Here is a 25,340-nt window from a genome sequence, read left to right as displayed (position 1 = left end):
TTAATTTCTGTGCTGGCTTGAACTAATGGCATGTGCACCAATATCTGCCTTTGGACTTCTCTCTGTTCTTTTCAGTCTGATCCTGCTGTTCCATCATTGTCCTTGGCAGCTCCAAGTAAATATTTCTCATTTTAATCCACTTCATGCATCTAAAATGAGAGTTGCATTTGTACACTGCTTAGCTCAATCAAGTTTAAAGTTAAGAGCCTTGGGATGTGATTTTAGCAAACATGACAAAAAATGACCAAAATCTCCAACAGGATCATAAATTTTCAAATCCATCAATTTAATCTTCTTAATCAATTTAACCTATCAGTTTAAACTTCTGGGTGCCATGTTTTACTGTATTTGACTTGCAAGTAAATATCTGTCTATTCATAACACTGAAACTGATTCCTATTAAGCATACATTTAAAATGTAGGTTTTTTTGTATATAATTCTTGACACATAAACTATTTAAAGGGGTAGGATGTAATAACATTGCATAGAACTGCTGCTGCTGTTAAAAAAAGCTTTTTAAAAACTTTAAATCTATATAATATACTTAGAAACATAAAATAGTCTATCTATGTATAGTTTTCAAATACTTACTATTAACATGAGATGGAAAAACCTAAGAGAAAAATCAACTTCCACCTTAAAATATTGTTACTAATTACTGATAATAATACCAAACCCACTTTTAAGATGACTAAGAAGTATTGAGATATACAATAAAAATCTGGAGATAGTATTATGAATACAAAATTGCATGAATTCTTCATATTTTAGGCTGAATAAAACATAATTTGTATTGTATCTAACAATCCTATCATTATGACACTGCAGTGCTAACATCACCTTCTTTATGAATTAAAAGACATCCCAAAAGCTTTTCTGCTTATTTATGATGCATTTACCTCATTTTTTTTTTTTTTTCTGGTTTAGACCACAGACATCTCTCAACCTGAGCTAGTCATCCCCTCCTCCATTTATAGTCGGTGCTGAGATATATGCTGTTTAGAAGGACAATACATCTCTGAAGGTGCCTTCTATATGCCTGCATTTGGCAAGATAAATTCCAATCTCGTTGTTTTAGAAAATCCAAACTTCTTTAGCGTAACCATACAAAACTCCACAATTTATTTGATGATATATGTTATTTTACCATGTTAGACATACAAAGCTGAGCTTTCTGGAAAAAGAGAGTGGTTAATCATGAACATTTTCATCAAATGATAAATTATTAGTGGCTTCCTTTAAATATCAAGCCAGTTGTCAACAAATCAGACTGTTAAGTGAAACTCCTGAAACTGTAGTTCCTTTTTGCCAATGACTGCAAAGTTCAGTAAGCAACATTCTTGAAGAGTGGTTTGCCACCCAAGCAACCCTCCCAGCTTACGCACCTTAAAGATATGAGTTCTCTGTATGAAAACAAGAGTGCACAGACCTCTTTGTAAAAAAAGGAGAAGTTCCCAAAGTATAACTGCTCTGAATTTACACACCTTACAAATCGGAAAGTGAACAGTTCAGAAAAACATACACCTTTCATTCATGGCTAGGATGACAAAAACATTACATTTATGAAGTCTGAGGGTATAATGAGAATGCAGAGAACCATCCTTGTGGCTTTCTTAGACCACACGATAGTAAAGTCGCAGTACTGGACTGCATCCTCTGCAAGTGTATCCTACAACACTGAGCTACCCCTAAATATTGTTGGTTTTTAAAATGTATGGGAATTTAAATTAGCCACAGCAGTACCTTCCCATAACATGAGCCAACTGGCACAACTGCAGCCATCTGGGTCCCTGTTGAGCAAAAGCATGTGGGTGGCCCTGCAGGCTGGTCCAGTTTAGCACACTCAGCACCGCATAGTTTGGGGATGTTTCCTGATGATCTACCATGCCTTCTCAGGATAAGCAATGTACCATTTTCAGCATTCTCTTTTGGCAGTCCTAGGATTGGTATCAGTAGTGTGTAAAGATCCAAAATTAATCTGGCTGCACAGCTGAGAAAAATTGACTTTCAGATAGAATATTGATTTATTATTATTAATCCTCCCACTTACCTGTGGATGGCAGAGAAGACAGATTATATTAATGAAGCCTGGGCCTAGAAAAGCATACAACTAAGCATTAATGCCTTTTAGTTTGGTTTAGAAGGAAGCGACGAGCAGATAACCAATTTGGTTCTGAAGTATTTAATCCAGAAAAGGTATCTCAAAAAACAACCTTGAAGCCACAAACCAACTGTTTACCAAGCCTTGCTCCACTCTGTTGTGAACACTGACTCAGTGCTAAATTAAGAAATATGCCTCAACATAGAACAGACCGTAAGATACGTTATCAGGCTGTAATGAAGCAACAGGCGTATCTAGCCACCAGAAATGATGTCTGGTGAAACTCACTCAGAAAAACACATCTCCAGTTTTCCGTTTCGTAAAGGCTCACCTCTGACTGATCTTCTCTGAAGCACAAACTCCTGGTAGAAGGACTAACAAAAATCTTTGTTGACCATGGACTCCTGATAATAAAACCATGGTACGTTCTTATGCTGCTATCACAGAATCTACTTCATTCATGTGAACTACATCCCGGGTGCTCCAGGAAGTCACCTATTTGCAAAGCCTGAAAAGTAGAAAATGACAGCAAATTCAGACCTTTGCACACTGGCTAGAATTTCAGACTTCATAAAAACCTGCAGTTCTGAAGAAGGAGGATCTTCCTAGCTACATTTTGAGACCAGATGATGACAGAGTAGCTGAGCTTCCGGTAAAGTCCTATCAACACTTTGGTGGTTGGCAGCACAGCTACTGGGATCAATTAGGTTAATTAAAACTATATGGCGTGCAGGCTTCATGTGCAATTCCTGACATGGTTAGAAGGGAGGCAAACGTGTTACAGCATGACTTTAACTGTAGCGGGTACATCTATAAAGCCTTTTGAATGCAGGTCTTGAATCCAGAGAATGATGAGAAGACAGAAAACTTGAATTCACACAATCCCTAAATATGGTCTCATTCCAATTTTGCAATTTGCAAATATTCACAGACTCATTAAGGCTGGAAGGCACCTCTAGAGATTGTCTAGTCCAGTCGCCTGCTCAAATTAGGATCACCTAGAGCAGGTTGCTCAGGGATATGTCTGCTGGGGTTTGGAATATCTCCAAGGATGGAGACTCCACAGCCTCTCTGGGCAGCCTGTTCCCATGTTTGATCACTCTCAAAGCAAGAAAGCTTTTTCTTTTTAAGTGCAATTTCCTGTATTTTCATCTGTGCCCATTGCCTCTTGTCCTTTCACAAGGAACCACTGAAAAAAGGCTGGCTCTGTCTTCTTCATTCCCCCCAGGCAAGTATTTACACATCTTGATAAAGTCCCCCTGAAGGTTCTCTTCTCCTGGCTGAACTGTCCCACCTCTCTCAGTCTCTCCTCATGGGAGATATGCTTCAGTTTCCTAATCATCCAGTGGCCCTTCACTGGACTTGCTCCAGTATGCCCATGTCTCTCTCATATCGGGAAGTCCAGCAGTGGACCCAGCACTCCAGATGGGTCTGACCAGTGCTGAGCACAGGGGAAGGACCACTTCCTTCCATCTGCTGGCAACACCCTGCCTGATGCAGCCCAGGATGCTGTTGTCCACCTTTGCCACAAGGGCACATTGCTGGCACGTGGCCAGCTTGGTGCCCACGAGGCCCTTCTCTGCAAAGCTCCTTTTCCAGATGCTTCCCTGTGGAAAGACCCCATGTGATAACAGAATCCAATGTAGGTTGAAAAGCTGAATATAAGCCACCCTGAGGGCACTACCATGCCATGCCAACCAGACACAAGAGAACAAGTGAGTGGGACATGGACAAGAGAGGGCACCATGCTGTGGATTTTTCTAACAAACTCTATGTGTCAACATCAGCACAGCCACAACAGAACAATATTTGCTGGTCAATAACAGAAGGTAGTAAACTTTTTAGTCCTCACCAAAAATATATGTAACACAAAAGAAGACAGAAAATTACCAGCTAAGAATTAGGTCAAAAGCAAAACCCTGGCCCAGATATCTCTGAACTAGTGGGAACTTCAGAGGCAGAAGTGAGTGAAGCAGCGTGACTCGCATGTCACCCAAACTACAGCTTAAACCCAACTGCTCACAGTTTTGAAGAAAGAAAGGGTTTCATAGGCAGAGCCAAGCTTGCAGTTCTTCAAATGGAAAATTCCTCTGCATCTGGAGGAAATCGGGCTCTGCAGCTCAGCACTTCTTGCAAACAGAAAGCTTAGAAGTGAGGCTAAAGCAAGCATGCATGGAGAGAGGTCTGCAATGATTCCACATAGTGTTAGATGAAACCATGCACAGTGAGAGCAGACCTAGCAAGAAGGAAGAGTTTTCCTTTGTGTCAGGATCAGGTTTGTCGATATTTTGATCTTTCCAAGAAACACCCAAGTTGAAGTTACAAATCTTAGAGGTTAACTTGGTTCTCCTGGTTCAAGTTTCAGTTTTCACATTGTTTATATTAGAAGTATCTATCACTAATTTATCTTCACTTAAATTGCTGCTTTATGACATCTGCAATTATTTTAACGCTGTGGTGGAGTCCATACTCACAGCCCAGGAACCTACTGTCTGAAGTACAAGAGGAACATTAAACAAAATAAAACTTCTTCCCAAGACGTTACCGATCTTCACATAAGGGCAAAAGGTACACATGGAAAAAAAAAGGAAATGCCAAGAAAAAAATATGTATGCCATATATGACTTATCAGCACACTAACAACCGAATTACTGACAAGGATTTTGTAAACACAGTGAAAAAAGGAGTGTTTTGAAGAAAGTATTTGAAGGACGGAAAGATAGTTTTGTGTGTATTTATCAGTCCACAAGTATGAGGGTCTGAACATGAGAAAGCATAAATATTGTTGTTTGGCTGTGCTTTTTTTAAAATGAAGTAGTAGAAGAAGCCACAATAATTAGAGTGAAATGTCACAAGATCATGCAATCCTGTTTCCCTACTATAACAAAATAATACTATACATCGATTTTCCCATATACATAGATCAGCAAGGGAGAGGATGTGTGTGTGTGCAGGGGGGAAACAGACCCCTATTAATCTGGTGCACTCCCATGTGCATTGCCACATTTGATGTATTCTCTACAGACTTTTTTTTGTGACCATTAAAGACTGCCATGAACAGAGACGGGAAGTTTGGGATTCAGCAGGTCCATCTTTGACAACTGGTCTATCCACCTCAAATTATAGGGAAATTTGAAAATCCTTGTGGTTGTACCATTTCCTAAAGCACTCAGGGTCACCATGCTACCTGCAACCAGCAGGTGCTTGAATCCCTTCACCACCACAAATCCATTCCAGCTGGTCAGATGGAAGACAGGTTTAAACTAAGAGATTACTTTGTTACCCCTGCTGGTACTGGAACATCTATCATTTTTTGCAGAAACACAGCATACAGTTGCTGATGTTGGAACTGAACATTGTTTAAGTACACATTTTAGATCTACTTGCTCAACTTGTGTATGTGGCTGCACTAAAGATTTTGGCAAATACAGAATAAAAATACATGTATGCGCTCAGTATATTTAGCATTTACGTCTATTCATAAAAAAAATAATTACAATATTAGAAAATAATACTGAGCCAAAATGTTAATGTAGTCTCTTCCACATGCCAAAAGCTCGTGTGGGTATATGCATAAAGAATGTACATACTCGGAGAGAGACACTAACATCTTGTAATGCAATATGTTTCTCCAGACTTCCTAACAGCTGCATATTTTAATATACATAAACCCATACTTGAAAAATAATAAAATGTATTAGTTTTCCACATTAGGCATTTATGACCTAATTTAGGAGAGTATTACATCTTTATAACTTTTAAAAGACCTATTTTGATAAAACATCCCCATAAACAGACTGAGAAAATCAGGGTAACAAGCATCTGTTGCTGCGTTGTTTTCTTAATGGGGTAATAAAATAATAACACATTTTTATAACTTTTCACAACAATATAAAGTATTAAAATTGAAACTGATATTGAAAAATGTTCTCATGGTCCATTTTATTTTATTTTTCCACTATGTAAAGTTACAGTACTTACCAGATTAATATTAATATATCTTAATTATGTTGACACAATGGAAATTTGCCAAAGACATTCAAAGAATGGAAATAACAAGTTATTTCCACTACTCTAATTAAGGTTGTGTATTTAGCCTATTTTAGTCAAAATATAAGAGCAATATGAATATTTGTAAGAATGTATAGAGATACTGCATACAGAAATAATGACGCAAATTTTCTGAGGGTTTGAGAAAAGGGTTATTCCATTGACTTTTAAAAGCAATGCCAACTTTTTTCTAATCTGCCTCTTCTAGGAACGGATTACCAAAATTTTATTTCTTAAAAGAGATGTCATAATTACCTAATCAATAGTTTCTCCCCAAAACTTGTTACATACATGTGATGTTTATTTTTTCTAGAAAAAAGATCAGACTATGTTGTGTAGCATAAAACTAATGAAAAGGTATTGAAAATTCCAGCTCTGAAGTGAAGTTGCTCTATTTAGAAAGCAAAATTATTTCCTCTCAAACTATGCACCTGAACATCAGGAATTCTCACTGGGTAAGCTGCTGACCTGCATTCAAAGTGGATTTTCACATTTACAGTTTACCAAAGCACCGGCAAAGTATGATTCATAGCTCTTCGGGAGAGAAAGGACCATTTGCTGCATAACACAACCCCACACAGTTCTCCTGAATTGGCTCTCCAGATCCAACAGCTGTGGTTGAACTTGAGCATAACTTTTACAGAAACATCTCATCTTGATTTTAAGATTTCCAGGCATGGTCAATCCGTCACAATCATTGGTTAAGTTATTTCAGCACTTAGTTATGTTTTTGAAAATATATATGCCTTATTTCTAGTTTAAATTTGGCCTAGCTTAAATGTCAAGTGCATAATAGGAGGACTCCTCTCACCTAACCTAGAGCTCCACAATGTCAATATCTACATACATCATCCTGTCAAAGTGGAGAAAAAGGCGCTTCCACAGCACGGTTCATTTGATCCCTCTTAAACATCTACCTTGGCAGGAGATAAATTACAGCCCCAAAATGCTGATTTCTCTCAATTGACTATACAGGAAATATTGCCATTGTGCTCAGATACAGATGTTTGTATCTAGACAGAGGAATCCCACCCTGCACATCCTTATACATTTGAATGCTAGGGCTGAAAAACCCTAAACCATGAGATTTTTCTTCTTTGGTGAGTCCTTAAAGACTGACTACATACTTCCTTTAGTTTGATAAATTCCACAGATACACCGTGTGTATCTCCACGTCAGGATTTCTAGTCTTTCACAATTTCTCCTAGATCTCTGAGCCTTCTCCAATCGTTGACGCTTTTACTAAAACGTGAATACCCAGACTGGAACAGTATTTTAGCCGTGCTTGCCCCAGTACAGCAGAAAACTGTTATTTCTTATCCTCCTGCCTGCCTGTGTGCCCAAGGACTGCAGCAACCCCTTCAGCTACAGTGGTGTGCTGGACCCACCACATTCCGCTGATTCCTCAAGACTCCAGCACACTCCTCTGCAAGATACAACCCCAGAGCCTGCAAACATTGCCCATTTTCTTCATTCCCAAATGAAATACTTAACAAATGGCTCTTCTGGAATGAAAATAGTTCCTTACAATTTATCAAATGGCAGCTCAGTAACTCTCTGTCACGAACATGTCCTCTTTCTTACTTTACAATCCCCAATTAACATTTTTTCCAAATATCTGACAAGGAAACTAGACCCTAATTAAACTATGTTTGGAGAACTGGAAAGTTTAAGAGTTTGCAATATAAATTTTCCAAACCTGCAACACCAACTACGAATCCAGAGCTCCAGTCACTGCACCTATATCTATATTATAAAATACAGCAGCATCAGGAACTTCTCAGACCAACCAGCATGATCTTACTGCCTTTACATTACACTGCACTCCAGTACAGATTTCTTCTGCCCCTGACAAGGCGTCCAAAGGTCCTAAGACAGAATGTTATTCTGTGTGTCTGTTTTAATTCTAAGTATCTGCAATGATGCTGGGGCTACCCTCCTAGGATCACATCTTCACAGCATGAAATGGAGGGTATGTGCTGAATTGAGTTGATATGTGGCTTAAAAACACCTGATGGGTGTTTGCATGTGCAAGGCTTCCTGGCATAATACACAGATGAGGATACCCAAATGTGAATAGGCTGGGTTTGTCCCTCTGGGAAAAGCTTCTTTGACAATGTCAGTCTTGGTTATAACAGTGGAAGTCAGAACTTCCCAGTATCTAGTGCTGTTCCTGTGGTATACGTCAGTAAGCACTGAAGCCAAAAGGTTGCTGCTGACTACAGGCAAGTGAATACTGCCATATTAGTTTAAAGTGAAATATTACTTTTTTGGAAAAAGACATTATTAGAAACCTTGAACCCACAAATTCTTCAAAATACAGTTTATGAAGTTGGGAATGAATTCTTTCCATGAAAAAATAAGAAATATAAGGGGTTGCTTCAGCAAGCTAAAGGAAATTGTGCTTTGATGAATTGGGAAGTGTGTAATAAATTAGGGGAAGCAAATAATACTATGCATTGTAACCTTTGCTCACAGACATGGCAGTAAGCGTTTCTTACCCTATAATACAACCGATAAAGATTATTGGCTGAATAACTCAGGGCTAGTTAGTTTTTCATGCCCCTCTGAGAGCTCTTATGTCAAGCTGCCAGCTCAGGCTAAACATGGATAAACTGGAATTCCTCATCTCCTGCCTGTTCCAAATTCCCCATCTCTGTTCATCCAGAACCTTGTGACCACCACCATCAAGGTGTATAACAGGGATGTCACCTCAGTTTCTGGATGCCCTCTATGTTCACACTCAGCTTGCAGCTGTACTTCATCTTTTTCTTTCCACATCCTAGTGGCATGCAACTGCGTTCCTTACCCTTCCTGCAAATTCTGATCTTCTCACGGAGGAAGTTACAGAAACACTTATGAATCTAGCTTTGAAAAAAACCATCATTTTCTGGTTTGTACCAAGTCACAAGGCTCCTGCCAAGCTCATTGCTCCTGTCCATCACTTTGAATCTTCCTCTCAGCTGCAGCGTTAGAAGCCACTTTTCATTTTCCTGCGGGACGTATCCTCCTCCTGTGCAGCAGCACACCTACCATCAAATGGCAGATTCCAACCTGGATCTGTGCATTTGCCACTCATTGCTGTGCACACACCAAACATTCAAGCCAGCACATCTTTTGCATCATCTTTTTGGTAGGAACAAGGAACAGCAGACTAACATCGTCACCCACGTCAATTAATTCTTAAAACTCTGGGCTATGACTCCTACAGAAAAAAAAAAATCTTATACTGATGGGATAATTTACATACTGAGACCACTTCCTCACAAGCTACACAACACTATCTACCCTGTACTCTCCTGTTTACCTTATGAAATCTTGTCATTTGTCTAATATATATAAAAAATATATTGAGCTATCATTAACTTTTGTTCTGCATTTGTGTATTACAAATAATATACAAATACAGAGGAGTCCTGGATCTTGACTAATGTTCTTACATTGAAAAGTACTAGCAATAAGACTTTCCCCCCCTTTTTTTAAAGTTAAACAATTTACTTCTGTTATGGAAGCTTAGACTCCAGAAAAGATCCCACCTTCAGGAAAAGCCATCATGCAACTTGAAAAAAAACCCACCCACAGTAAAACCAGTGCTCTTTTAGATATTTCAGGCTAAGCATTCAAAATGTCCAGTCACTTTTGATAATTTGGAACTAGTTATAAAAGTATGCCTCAAAATTAATATTCCTTGATCACATGAATGGCTTTCAACATTTTCTAAAAGAGCTGTGATTAATAGCTTTTTGTCCATTTGCTGAGCCATCCAGCTTCTCTCTTTTGTACCTAGTTATCCTTTTTATCACCTAAGTATTACCGTAACAACTTATGGACAAAGATGGACCTAATCTACCTGATAAGCTATTAAATCCCAAGCTTCTTAAAGTGGCAACAAGGATACACCTTTCTTTTGTACCATACATTTCTTTCTTTTTTTTTTTTTTTTTTTTTTTAAATGCTCCGTGCACAACAGTGAGATTGTTTCAACTTTTTTGTTAACAGGTGCAGAAAAACTGCATGCTTCTTCTCAGAAGCACCTAACCTACACTCCAAAGCTATGCTACATCTTCTGATGATAATTTAAGTCTTGTATCTAAACACTAATAAGAACTACAGTCTTCTTGATGGTAAATATTAATGATTTGACCTGCTTCTTGCAAGAAAAAAAATATACCCAAACCCTTCAGCAGTGACAAAATTAACCTAGTGAAATTAATATGTATCACTTCCAGGCCATTTATATTGCAGTAATTCTGCATGGAGTCTGCCTGCTTCCAGCAGTTTTATCACCTTCTGCAGTAAAACTTACACATGTAGCTCTCTAGAGAGTCTTGTATTTTTTTTTCCTGTTGTCTCAACTCTTTACCGTCAAAATGACAATCCTGTCAGCACATCACCACATTTAAAGACCAACCTGTGCCAGTACACAGCCTGGAATGTTGCATTAACACAATTTCTCCAGGCTGGATACCCGCCTCTTCCCCCGCTACCTAACCTGCCAGTGTTAGCAACCCTATGCAAACATTTACCATGTGATACTTTTTTTCTTATTTTTAGTTTTATTCTTATTTCTTGGTTTTATTATTCTCCTAGCATTATTGGAATTTAAATTAGGTTAAATTAGAGGCTTATAATTCTTAGGCAGAGCTTTTAGCTGTGGAATTCATTCCAAAATGATAAAAGAGAACAGGATGGGGTTTAACCACTCAGGTATACTCCAGGTTCCACAGTCATTCAGCAAGTGAAGCCTGAAGGAAACCACCTATTTGACACATATTCTCAGGGCTTTGCAGAATAGCTCAGGATCTTTATGAAAGACCAATGCATTACATTTGTATCCATGTGCATATTAACTAACATAAATACTCATAAAGACATAGAAGAGTGGCTCACCAAGGAAAAATCCCTCCTCCTCACAGCCTCTCTCCTGTAACTAAGTGACATGGAAGAAAGGGTATAACTTCTACTAACAAATAACTAAAGATCTTAATCACTGAGAAGGGAACTGAATTATCCAGGGTAATATAAGTAGGATTAAGAAGCTCATGGTTTCAAAGCCAGAAAACCATCCTGACCGTGACATTTTGTCACTGTAGAACAGTAAATACAAGACATGTACTTGAAAACCTCAGCTGAAACTTAGTCGTAAACTGGACATCACAGTCAGAAATATAAGTAGAGTAGTACACGGAACTGAAAACATGACTGGTACCTGATAAACTTTATTCATTTTCTAGACTCTGATACTGCTTTCAAGAATTTCCCTTCATTTCATGATTTTTCTCTAGTTCTGCTAACACAATATTGACCCGGTTCTCTACTCTATTTAAGTTTAAATCCTTTAAGTATCTTCCAAAACTTTCTAGTGAAGCAAAAAAACAAAAAACCAAACAAACCAAAAAAAAAACCAAAAAAAGAGGGGGTGACAAAAAAAAAAAAAAAAAAGACCAGAAAAAGGATCTAATCTTAATTTCATCCCATTTTATGCTTACTGCTAGTACTTTTAGTACTTTTTATGGACCCTTAGCTATTTTCTCTTATTCCAGCACCTACCTTTACAGTACACACAGATGCATAATTTGCACTTACAGAGCTGAGTAGCGTCCACGCTTATTTACAGAAATGGAACACATTAAAAATAACCAAATCTCTAATTTCAGTCTACCACTTGCTTAAACTATTCCTTCTCTCCACTAATTATATTTTTGAAACATTCTACCTTTCATCCCAGCAGCACAAATGCCAGGATCTTGTCATCTTCATTAAGTCTACTCCTGGTGCCTTTAAGGTCACCATCACTGACAAAGAATTACCATAAATTAAACGTTCAGAGAAACCAAGATACCAGGAAGAATTTTGTACTTTAAGTACAAATAAAAAATAGTAAAGCTTTTCACATGGCAAAGACTATTTTCTTAGTTTTATTTACTAATACATATTTAGATATACATATATAAACGTATATTTCCCTGCATCTGTTTACATCTCTGAAAATCTTTTCTTCCTACAAGCATCCTCCTCTGTCTTCTCCTATGTGCAATAAATTTACTAAGAAGAATGCTGAAATAACAGATGAAAGAAAACATGTATTACTAATAATACTGAAAGCCTCAACTTAGAACATGCTTTTGTCAGACTGAAGGTATAGTTTAAAAATTAAGCAGATGATTGCTTTTCTGAATTGAGGTTTACAAGACCTTGAAGTTCAAGTCAGAAAGCTGGAACAATGCAAAACCTCAAAGAAGGGAAGAAACGCAGAAACCCCAAACTGAAATTCGTAAATTGTGTTCAGTTGCCTCAAGCCTGGTGTTTTCGTTTCATTCTGCTACAGAAATATTTGTGAGCATTACCAAGTGCACAGCCAGGCTCCCTGGAATGGGATTAGTTTGGAGAAAAGGAAAACGGAGGTGTTAAAAAGAGATTTTCTAGCAACCATATAGCAGTGTTGCCGCCTTCTGCCTGGAGGCGTATCAGAGAGGTAAAGGGAGAATGAGCAGCATTGCCATGGGGGATAGGGAGGGCAGAGGACAAACCAAAGGAAATCAGGTATCATTTGTACCGCTGCTTGCTAAAACACTTTTTTTGCTGTTAACAGTATCAAAGATTTAAATAAAAACCGACACCTCACTGTGTGGGGCATGATAAATGGACAGAAACAAAACACAAAGTCCTTGGTTAAACATTCGAAATCTTTTGTCTTCTCCTGCGTGCAATGCCCAGCTCAACAGGTGCTCAAGTCTGAATATTATTATAGGGCTTCACAAACAAGAGAGTAGGCAACTAGAACAAAAATGACAGAAAAGAAGAGATACAAAAAATATTTCCACTTGGTCTTGGTGTTCCCAGATTATTATTTGATCCTTTCCAGATTTATCCTGTTATTCTAGAGATTTTACATCCTTTATTTGCAAAGCGACGGGTCAGTGATGCCGTAGATGCCCACAGGCATCGCTTCCACCCAAGCTCTGTACAACAGGACAAGTCTGTCAAGTGTTAAGTGGTAGACATAACATCTAAAATGGAGATCCTGTTCAGGAGAATTTAAGTTCCATGCAATTTTCTTCAACCGTAGATTAATTCCAACTCAAACAGTTATAGTACATGATCCTCAGGTTCTCATCATGTTTCATCTAGACAGCTCACATCCTGTGCTACAAAGCTGCACAGCGTTGCTGCAGGCACACACAGCTGCTGCCTTTCAGCTTGGGGCTGGCCCAGCCCAGTGGACAGATGAACTGACAGCTACGAGCAGCTTTAGTTCATAAACCACTTCTAAATCTTTCAGGGAGAAAAATATGAATGAAGGCTCATTTTCAAGGGAAATCCGACATATATGTACAGCGTACAACTACAGCAACTCGTCTTGCATTATATGAGGGTATATATACATGATACTGTGCAAAATCTAATGGACTCACCAAAACGTGAAACTTACAGGGAGCTGCATTATTATTCTGAGTAATGACAAGTAAACCCACTCTGTTCTTAAGGCTCTTCAACTACCAAGTTTCTATTTATTAACCTTTGCAGCAGAATGTACATGCTAAATGGATGCAACGTCACTATCTTTATAAAAATTAATGTAAATTATCAAAGATGGGCATGTTTATGTTTGTGTAATATCTTGGAACACTTAGTTAAGTTACCTTTTTCTCCTAGCATCTGCTGCAGAATTGTATTTTCTCACCTTAGCCTGGAAATACATATTTATGTATTACATGTGAGATTGCCTTGAGCAAAGTACCAGAAGTCAGATTCTCATTTATACTAAGGTTTTTTAAGCTTCTCAGGTGGCATATAAGAACATACACTTCATTTAGAAAGTAATATATTCTTATTCTCAGACCCTTTTACATCAGTACTTCTGTGTGTAAAATATTTCTGGTATGTATTTGAATCCGGTGATACAGTTAGGAAAAAAATAATTACCTAAGGCTCACAAGATTAGGAGTTGCTTTGTTTTCTATGAGAGATGCAGCTGATAGCTTACTTATTATCTTCTCATTAACAGAGCTAATAAATTTATTTGCTAAATCAGGTATTTTTTTTTTAAATTCTGAGATCTGAAAAGTAATACAAAACTACACTGCAAGTGCCTACGTTTAGCAAGATGCACGTTTTGTTCAGTACTTCCAGAGTAACATGCCTGAGCAGGTAGCGACACAATGGAGTAGCAGCCCTCCACATGGTTGTGCAACGTACATTAGCACAGTGATTTCATGCCAGTATCTCCTACCTCAACAGAACCACATCTGTACTGCCTGAAAGCCTTGCGCGCTGCTTGCAACAATTCATGTACTGTTTTGTGTAGTAAGACACTGATGTATGTGCAATCCAAGAATTTTAACTGTCCCCACAGGATATCAAATACTATCCAGACCGTTTGTAAATACTTTCCCAGCGCTCTGCAGAAAACGAGCCAGTTCTTTTCACATCTCCTTAAATGACATTTTTGTCTTATCGAAAAATCTATGTTTCTCTTTAATAAAATCATCTGGGCAACTTACTGTTTCATCAGTACTGCAAGCTTATGCCTTCATTAATAAATTCTTGAGCGTTAAGATTACCCCCAGTAGAGACAGCTGGGAAACTGCAATATAAAGTCAAGAAGCACATTTAATGACCAATGAACTTCTGGAAACTTAGTCCAAAATGATACATCATTGTGTCAGACGCTCTTAAGGAATATGCAGCTTGGTCTCCCTCTTTAGAAACATGAAACCCCCTGAAACCGCTACCACAAATTGTGAACCTTTTAAATTACTGCCAAGCCACCTGCTTTTCTGCAGGAAACTTCATAAAACTCTCCAAATTAGCAATGTCATTAAGTAAAGCTTACAGAACTGTTGTTATTCTGAAGGAGTATTAGCTGTTTAGTTTAAGGAAACCAACGGGGATTTTTATCATGGAAAGAACTGTCATGTATATTGTATAATCTATTCCAAGTGACAGGCTTTAAAATAATCTGAAATATGCTATTCATTCACAAATTAATATTTCTGGGAGAGAACCGTCTAACCATACTCTCCAAATTAAACTCATATAAAGAAGAAGTTTGGTTTAGGAGAGGGTACGTGAAAGATTCTTAAACAGTTTATGTGTCTTCAGATGGTATTAAGAGCTACATAAATCAAGCGTCCAATTTTGCATTTTTGAATAGCACTGGAAGAAATAGTGCTCAGCTCGAAGAGGGAGCCTGATTCCCCCTGTTCATTCTCTTTTTTGAATGGTTCTATACAGAGCAGGCAAGGATGGATTATAGGAATGCCTTCTGTCGAGGAGTCGGCCAAAACCGTACCATCTCATCTTGGAGTAATTTATCCAAAAAGATGATTTAAAGGACAGTTCAGTGGCACCATTTTTGGAAGGCAAAAGCAGAGGGGAAGGAATATAAATCAAAGGTGACTGGCAGGTAAAGGATATATGCAGCAATCAGCCAGACCATGTGCACACTGGCACAAATTCAACAAGATCATTTATAAAAATTTTAAGTCAGGAGTACACAAAAGGGGGTCTGGTGCTAACTAAATCCACAGATAGATTACACACCACTGAAATAAACACTTCCAGATGCTGGCATACAAAAACCTTTTAGAGAAAGAAATGTTTTCTTTCATAAATCTGAAAGGAGGAACCTTGGGTTGGGGGTTGGGAGAGAAGGGAACGAGATTTTCAAACTGAGACTTGACTTCCTACTGGTTTTATAGAATAATAGCTCAGATTTTTCAAATGCACAGTGTTAACACTGTATAATAACAAATAACTACAGACAATAGCTTGAAATATAGATAAAGACATCAGAAGCATATAACTGTTTAATGAAATAAAATGCTTTTTTTTTTGCTTTCAAAATGAAAGGAAACACTAAAAATGTCTATTTGACTTTTTCTGTATCAGAAACTGAATAACCAAAGGAAAAGTTTTCAAATGCCTTTTGACATAAATACATACATTTCATTTTTGAAAACCGATTCAGAATGAAATCCTGACTTCAAAATCAGTATCAATTGATTCTGAGTATCAACAGGGGCAGTACATAATAGACAGGACCCTAAATACCAGAATTTTCTTATTTCCTTTCTATGTACCTGATTTCTTTTGGAAACAGCATTCAAAATTTTTTAACGTTCAAGCACTTTACAAAAAAATTAGATGTAACGTATCCACATTGTGTATATTAAAGCAAGTATTGAAGATTGTATTCCAGAACTTCTTCTCACTAGTATTTTGGTCTGAAATATGCAGATTTTTTTTCAGTTAAGAAGACTAAGACCAACATGTGAAGCTGAATTTTTCTTGATGTTTAAAGCACCTAAAAACCCCTTGCTTTTCAAATTGTTCTGTTTTGTTTATCCCCACAAATATCATACTACCACACTATCCTTTAAATTTTTTAAGTTTCCCTCTCTTCTTTCCACCCCCAGAATCTGCTGGTTTTACCTCTCACAAGCTCAGCTTTGTCAGGTCTTCAGCTACTATTTCACAAATGTTTTTTTCTAAAGGAAATCGGCAGAGACAATATGAAATTGAAATTACTAAAGGCTTGTGACAAACTTCAGTATTTTTCACAACAGAAATGGATTTAAGCATTTGCCTAAAAGCTGAGCTCAATCAGGATCAATAACAAGCACTTTTAAAACATCAGAAGTGAAAGGTCTTGGCTAAATGTATAATTTGGTTGTGAAACTACTATTTACATGTACATTTAACATACTGAAGTCTACACGGAATATTTGCATTTATTACTGAAGAACCTAGAAGAGTATAGGCAGGGCTGTATAAGGCCCAACCAATGTAAGTCTCTGCTATAGCATTCCCTGGTGTCACACGTTCTGCGTGCAGGGAATGTCACAAGCAGCATCAGAAACAGGGTTTTGTAAATATTCATTGTTTTAGGATGCTTAAGCACTTTTACGGGATTGAAATTTTTAACAAGAGAAGGTTTAGACTAGCAAACCTTTTCATTTCATACTGAAATGACTTGGACTCTGAAGGAGCGTCCCCCCCAAAAGTTAACAACCAAACAGAAGTCGGTTATACTCTCTGTTCATTCAACACGCTCCATTTACACATGCATGCGCTGCTGAACAATGGCCACTGTCTTCCGCAAGTCTCTGCAGGATTACAATTTAGAAACTCCATTTTTCTTTAACTAAAACATTTCATTTCAGAACTGGCATGAACTAGAGGGGACAAAGAATCTCTTTTGGAAACATTTTCTTATTCTTTCTGCCTGTGGTCTTCCCCTGTTGTAGCTGACCACTTTGTTTTTAATTTCAGAGTAGTGGATGCTAGCTGTAGTTTTTCCTAGAGTTGTTCTCCCATGGCCACAAGTACTACTTACAAACTGTTCACATACTACTTAGAAAACTGTTCATATCAAGGTTTCAGATAATTGCTATATATTGATCACAGAATAAATATTTTTAAAAATATTTTTTGTTTGTTACTCCAGCTGTTAGAAATACACTCAATTAAAGTAATTTAAAATCATTTCTCTAAAGACATTATTGCTTGTATTCCTGGTAAGAAATATAATCCGATATCTTTGTGAAAACCTTGGCATACTCAATATTATCTTTTAGAATAATATTCAGATCAACATTAGGATTATATCTATAGGCCCAGTCAAGACTGCAGATCATTTTCACTATGCACTTTACAGAGATGAGCCTTTTAGATTAATCTAAACGTAACATATAATTATTTTAGTTTATTGACTAGTCTATAGGAAGATTGAACTTACTATAATTGGTTTGGTATTGATTTTGATCTCATTTAAATCTTGAATCTTATTAAAATCCATGATGCTGCTATGTTGTCAAGTAAGCAAGGGGCCAGAACCAAAATTTCATGAAGAGGGATGTACCCAAGTCACACTACAAGATATGACAATGTGCTCTTTCTCAAAATTACTTTCCACTGACTTTCCATGGAATTCCAATACATTCTGTAAATGTAAGAGAAGCAACCCTCTTACTCTATTCATCCTAGGCCGTACTTCAACATGTCTAATAGTTAGATCACTCGTCCAAAGGAACCATGAAATTACTTAATCATGTATAATCTCCATGTACAGGGTGGTAATACCAATATCACTGTACTTGAGATCTGGGATGAACTAACTGATGTTTAACAACTGGGCATTCAGGATTATTCCACTCCTTAACTATCTAAATGAATAATAATAAGAAGAATATGTGTAGAAGAGTACAATTACAAACTAATGTGATATAAAAATATTAGAATATTCGTATCTACTGATTTTCTATCCAAATGTAAATTCAACTCTCAATATAAAAATTCTGTTAATCCTATGTAGACAAATTCCCCATTTTCCTTGATCAAGAAAGCAAGATTTAGCCTGGAATGAATTAATACACATAAAATGTCTCACTTCCTTGACTTAAATGCACAGAGCACAGAGAAATAGATTCAGGTAAGTCCATAGCATTGCATCATCCCACATGATGAATATTTACACATTTCCCATTCCCGTCTTGCAAAATTATATGATGTTATTTTAAAAATTAAATTATTTATTTCTCTGTTCCTTGAAAGTGTGGACCATGCTTTAAAGCAGGCAATACTGAGTACCACCCAATATTGTTAGCAGAGAATATGTAGATAAAATATAGGTCTGGACTACCTTAGACATGAGACAATGCAGAAGAATCTAGAGTACACTTGCTGCTTTCCCTTATGGCTTGCACTTGGAGACAAAACCTAAATGCTTTAATTATGTTAGTCATTTTGACATAGCTATTTAGGTCAAAATAAATGCAAACAGATCATTTTCACTAGTTTAATGTTAGTTCTCATTTACCATATGATTACAAAACTTTCAAAGTGCTCTTTTTGTCCAAACCAACATTCATCAAATGCTGCTAAAGAATAAATTACGCAGCTTAACTCTTCTTCTAAAGCTGCCTTATAACTATCTCCATTTGTATTTTAAAAAATTGTCTAACAAAACTAATAGTTACCTAACATTCCTGAAATATTTATTTATTCACTTAGAACAATTCACATTAATTCTCAGATAGTGACTTCACTAGTTCTGGGCTAAACCGTCACTGGCCCACTCTGATTGTATTTAGGAACCACTCCTTGATTCTCCTGGGAAACCTGTTCACATAAGGAAGCAAAGCATACCAGGACACTAATGCAGTTAGCATAAGATTCACACCCAGTTAAACACTGGATGCTGAGTAAAAAATGATTCTTGGTGTATTTGGGAATAGCTCCTTCCTGAAGTACTGAGAAGCCATTACAATTCCCAGTCAAGCTGATTTTTAGCCATAATCAAGTTACTTTTTTGTGTTAGCTAAACTGTCACAAAAGCCCTTTGTTTTTCCCCGCCTGGGAGTGTGAAAAAAGTGAGAAAAGACAGGCATATGGGAAAATATACAATCAAAATATATGCAAATCCATTACAGAAAATCAACCTTCAAGGGCATACTTTCACATGCATTCACACAGTGCATCAATCCAATGACAAAATTTGCTACCCAGACATACAAGCACAAGCACACCTCTGAGTTTTCATGCAAAATGAATAATTTCATGCAATAACAATGACCACTGTGTCTTAATTTGAAGAAAATGTACACAGAGTACTGAGTAGCCCCCTAGGAGCTACACTAAGAAAGATTTCCACAACAAATACACTTCAATGATGTAAAGGCCTGGTGGCACACATGTAACTAAACGTGGAGGAGATATATTAACAGTCCTACAGCAGATTTTTTTATAACCAGGTATGGCTATTTCTTTACATCTCAGTAACAGGAACTTTGATATAGGCTATGTTTATTTTCTAGGTAGTGCAAAACCTTGACATAATGTTAGATAGAAGTCTGAGCTATTCTCTATGGTATCTGAGGGAAAAACTGTATCAGAAGAATCTAAATCCTCCCCTCATCTCTTTGAAGCCACTAGAAGGGATATTTTTATGGATCAATGTAATAACCAACAGACTGGCAGTTGTCAAAGGCCTGATGTATTCACTAAGTCAGTATTTGAACCAAAACTGCTAGGGGATGAGTTTTCTAACCAGAAGAAAGAAACGTTGTGTTATCCTACACAAGGATGGGTGATGTGGAGAGACAGCCACCAACCGTATGCCAACGCTACTCATGGAAAGCATTTCACCTTTTTAAAAATACAGACCTGAATGAAAAAAGGTTAGTCAAATGAGTAAGGAAAACTAAACTCACTTCTTTAAATCCTCTGGAGAGGTAGTGTGCAAGAAATGGGGCTACGCTGAGAACCTTGTGCTCAAGATGTGAGACGGCATATGGAAAATTGAGATAACTTGCTGTCAGTACTCAAAGGGGGCTTATAAGAAAGATGGAGAGGGACTTTTTATCAGGGTCTGTAGTGGCAGGACAAGGAAAAATGGTTTTAAACTGAAAGAGGGTAGAGTTAGGTTAGATATAAAGAGGAAATTCTTTGCTGTGAGGCTGGTGAGACAGTGGCCCAGGCTGCCCAGAGGAGCTGTGGGTGCCCCATCCCTGGCAGTGCTCAAGGCCAGGCTGGACGGGGCTGGGGGCAGCTTGGGCTGGTGGGAGGGGCCCCTGCCCATGGCAGGGGTGTGGAACGAGATGGTCTCTAAGGTCCCTTCAAACCCAACCCATTCTATGAGTCTATGATAATAATGCATTTTACTATTAGCAGAGTTGCGCTTTTTTCTTGTTACTATTGTAAAAATGCAGAACTATGTCTTCTACTTGAACTTCAGTCTAATCTATACATTTTAGGGACTGTACTGAACATGTATATAGCCCACAAAACCGGCTGTTTCATTATTCATTTCTTTCCATCTGTAATAGGACTGGTAACACGAATGATAAAGTGCCATCAGAAAACTGTAGATCATCTGGACATGCAGAAAATTCCTTCCTCCTCACCTAGAGCAGACTCTGCCAGGGCTATAAAATCAGATTTTATGTAGAAGGACGATCAACAGGCTTAAGAGAAATGGAAGAGACAATGTGCAAATGTTCCTAACTACTCTACATGACCTTTAGGTTAGTTTTAAGAGTGGAAACAGCTGAGACCATAACTTCACTGGATCCAGTGACAGAGATACCCATTCAATATTTCTTTCCATGCAGTTTTTAAAGTGTCACCACAGAATCACAAGATGCACACTGAACAAAGCCATCTTTCCTCCTGGTTCTGTCATCCTGTCTAGCAGGTTATGCTGACACACAAAGAAACTCTTGTGAAGACAGTGGCAACAGGAGCAAGAAGTGCTGCCACAGTACTGTTCAAAATGTCTAGAGATAATATTTTTAATACAACAGGGTGAGTCTGGTGATACAAAAAGGCAGCGTCAAAGGAAGCATCAATCTACCTTCATGCTTTCTGCACCTGTAAGGAACTTACCCCAAAATTGCCAATATAGGCATTGACAGGAAAAGTGGGCAGATCAGCGGACCTAAATGCGTACTCAATAAAAGCTCTCAAAACACTTTTCCTGAACTTTCTCATTGAGAAGGGAATTGTATTATAGCTCTACAAAATTTCCATCTACAGCATGTAGATGCCCCAAGGTTCCTTCTTATTCTTAGCTTGTTTAGAGGGAACAAGATCTGCTCACCTCATCAACCACATTGACAGTAGGTAATGTCAACAAATTAAACCGTCCAGTTGGTTGTATTGGTTGGGAAGTTCACAAGATTGCAGGACATAAAAACCCGAAGCCCAAAACACAGTACTTTAATATATCTTGCGGTCGCAGAGAAATTTCAGACTTTGGTTAATAATTAACCAAAACATTTTTAGTGAGAGTCAGGGAAGGAAGACTTACATCTCTGTAATTGTTTATTATGTGAGCTCTTCTTTATAATAAAAGTAAATACATTCTCTGCTTTCAGAAGCTATTGCCGTGTTATTAGCTACATCTCTTAGCAAACTTCAGATGAAGACACTTCTCTATTTTGGACTAGAAATTCTATGCTATGCTTTACGTGATATTAATCTAGCATTTGTAAGTGGCAAAAGAGAGGGGAAAAATTACGTGAAGATAATTGCATACATATAAACTATTATTAACAAACTAAATATTTACTGCCAGTTATTAAAGCATTGACCAGTTTGACACTAGGAAAATTATAACTTCACATACTCATTTACTCTTATTTTTTCTTGTTCCTTGCCTCTGAGGTCAAGTCCCACTATTTTCTTGATATTTATGGTCTTCATACACTTCTATATTTTTATGAAGATGAACTTCCTCCAAATTCAGAATAATATTCCTCTCATAAAATCCCTCCAAAACCAGACAATTTCTTCGTGATTTTTAGGAGCTCAGATCTAGTTTGGTGGTTTTGTTACTGTAACAATTTCTTTGACATTCATTCTTTCCTAAATGTAGAGAGTCTGAGGTAAGCAAGGATATATGCCCCATAGAACAACAGATCAGAAGAAAATGACCCCAAATTATGACATTGGAGGCAGACTACTTTCACATTTTTATCAGCTGAGAGAATTAAATAAAGAATTTATTTGGCTGCTCTGAACAATGGATTTGCAATTTGCATAGAAAAAATGATGGCAAAACCTCATAAACCATCAGTGTTTTGCCACAAGCTCAGTTCTATTACATTTTAGTGGAGGTTCAAAGTGTCTAAAGAAACCATTGTCTTCTTTCTCCAATTGTAAATGTGTCACTTGAGAGTTCAACTTCCAATAGGAGCAGTATCTGACACACAACTAATTTTAGAATATAAAGTGCTCCTCACCATCTTGGAATACATATAATTTAAAATAACTGTAAACCTAAACTTTGCAAAAACAGAAAATTCAAGCACTAACAAAAAAGCATAATTTGTAATTGAAAGAAAATAATATTTAAAAGGAAAAAAAAACTTTTTTGTCCTTCCAAAAAGAGACAGAAATTACTAAGTTTTATTTCCCAAGAGAATTATGCCACTTTTATAAAGAAAATTACAGTCACCACAAATTGCTCTCAACAATTCCAAAGCTTCTTCATTTGACCACTTGAAAATCAAAGTTCTTTAAGATTATAAATATAACTTTTTATAACTCTGTTATTACGTACTGTGAATGGGGAAAGGGGGCCAATCTTGTGGCCATAGCGTCGAATGGCCTCTCTGATGTGGCTGGGCTGGATGGCATCGCTTTGAGCCTCCATACCACAGGCTGCAGTGCTCTGCAACAGAAAAACACATAAATTGTTACTAAATCAAAAACACACAACAGACCTACAGTGCATAAAGTATGAAAATAAACCTTTATAAAATGGACCAATTTTTTTTTTCCTGAGGATACACATCATTGCTGCCACATACTACATTAGAGAAAAAAAGCTATTAACAAATCAAAGAGGACTTTTACATGAACTTTGCTTAAGAGACCCAAAGAACACCATATTTGTCCTCTTAAATCTTTCACCTAGTGCTGCTGTATGTTGCAATTGAAAAGAGCAGAAAATGTTCAAACTAAAATGAAAGGGTCATATAAGTCATACTGCAATAACCACAGAAACTATTTTTAAAACATTTCAGACTCTCATTATGATGTCAAGGGGTGGGGAAAATATTGAACAAGTACCCAAAGTGGAAAGCAATTTGACACAAAAATCGCCATTTAGTAATATCAGAATGAAATCTGAAGATGAAACATGTGACATAATGGTGGTAAGAGGGATGCAGAAATATTTTAATTACTTCAAACTGGAACGTTTCAAATTTCAAATTACTTTTTGGATTAAGTACCCTAAACAGGAAAAATAAGAATTCACTCCTACTGGTCCATTGATTTTACAAAAATATCCCCAGGATTTAAAAGGAAAAAGTTACTCTTCTCTTCTTGCTAGTTACACTGAAATGTTGGTTTAGGTTGCATCTAGACACAGCTGCTTGCCAGAATTCAGACGACTTATCAGAATGATGGCTACTTGGTAATAAATTCAGGAAAACAGTACTAGTGAATGCACTAAGAATGACAAACCCTGAAATTATAGACTGAAGTTTAATGAAGACACATACATGGTTCCCTCATACATTTACACTATATACTAATGATTCCAAACTTGGGATACTTTTTACAAAATGTTTTATTTTTAAGAGTGCTTGCTGAGCCCTCTGGAGCTTGTGTTTGAACACACAGATTTATTCACAGTTTGATGCCAGATTCTTCCCTTGCCGATTGACATTCATAAAGTGAATATGAAACTCAAAAACTTTCTGCTGGACTGGGCCTTCATGGACTAAGAATAACATTCTCCACCAAGTTAACTCGTTTGTTTCGATGCCTCAGTTATACTCTGTATATAGCTAACCAAATTGGAGAAGTCATAGGAACATTTCATTAAAACCGTGCACATTTTAGTTGTAACTATTTAAAAAGGTATTAAGTCAAACACTAAGAATTTAAAATAAACTCACAACACTAGTGAAATATGATGCATCAAAAACTCTATACCCAGCAAAACTCTTGTTCCTAGGAGTCATAATGGAAATAATCCACAGAAAGAAAACATAATCAAATATAATATAAAAAAGGAAGAAGAAAAAGCAAAAGTCTTCAGAGAAGTTTTTAGGATTCACTAAAGACTTTCTAAACAAAGTATAAAATTAAAGAGAAAATTGTATGTATTAGGAGTATCTGCAGCACTGATGACACTAGGAGAAAATACATCTTTTTCTGTCTGTCCTTGTAAAAATCACTGGTTTAACTCTGTGAAAAATGAGTATTTGTTTTAGGAGAATAATAGCACACATGAGAAAAATCACAAGTCACTCTATTGCTTTGCAGCAAAATGAGTACTGCCATCGCTTTTTTTTTTTCTCCAAAAAAAGCCCTAAGTGACTAACACAGTGCTTCCTATCCAATTTATTTAATCAAATCTATTTCCCTTGTGGTTTTAAGGTACATATATCCCTCTCAGATAGAATACCAAGGCTCTACAAGAGAAGACAGGAATTGTAATATTTACATTTCACACTCTGAATATGAGACGTCCATATTTTATGCAAAGTAAACAAATAGATTGAATGCAACCGACTGGCATAAAAATAAAGCAGGTCAGGCAAAGTTGTTCTAGGCAAAGAAGGCAGTTGCCTAAGGCTGCTGGGAGCCGGAAAATCACAACCACCTCTTTGCCTACTTTGCTTATGCTTTGAGCCTCCAAACCTATGCTAGCTGCTAGTGTCAAGA

The 25,340-nt window shown here is 37.2% G+C and overlaps 1 protein-coding gene across 6 annotated transcripts in view; it reads right to left on the bottom strand.

Annotated features, from left to right (window-relative positions):
• The window catches only part of SUPT3H (SPT3 homolog, SAGA and STAGA complex component), a 277,928-nt gene that overhangs the window by 29,221 nt on the left and 223,367 nt on the right, over positions 1-25,340 (bottom strand). For all 6 annotated transcript variants that reach the window (XM_055810080.1, XM_055810078.1, XM_055810079.1 and 3 more), the window contains one exon: positions 23,221-23,331. In XM_055810080.1, the coding sequence (XP_055666055.1) occupies positions 23,221-23,331 (111 nt within the window). The remainder of the gene's footprint in view (positions 1-23,220; positions 23,332-25,340) is intronic.

This window comes from Falco peregrinus, chromosome 7 (genome assembly GCF_023634155.1).
Source record: "Falco peregrinus isolate bFalPer1 chromosome 7, bFalPer1.pri, whole genome shotgun sequence".
Taxonomy (NCBI): Eukaryota; Metazoa; Chordata; class Aves; order Falconiformes; family Falconidae; genus Falco; species Falco peregrinus.
The sequence above is the reverse complement of the archived record's forward strand: the minus strand, read 5'-3'. Positions and strand labels throughout refer to the sequence as shown.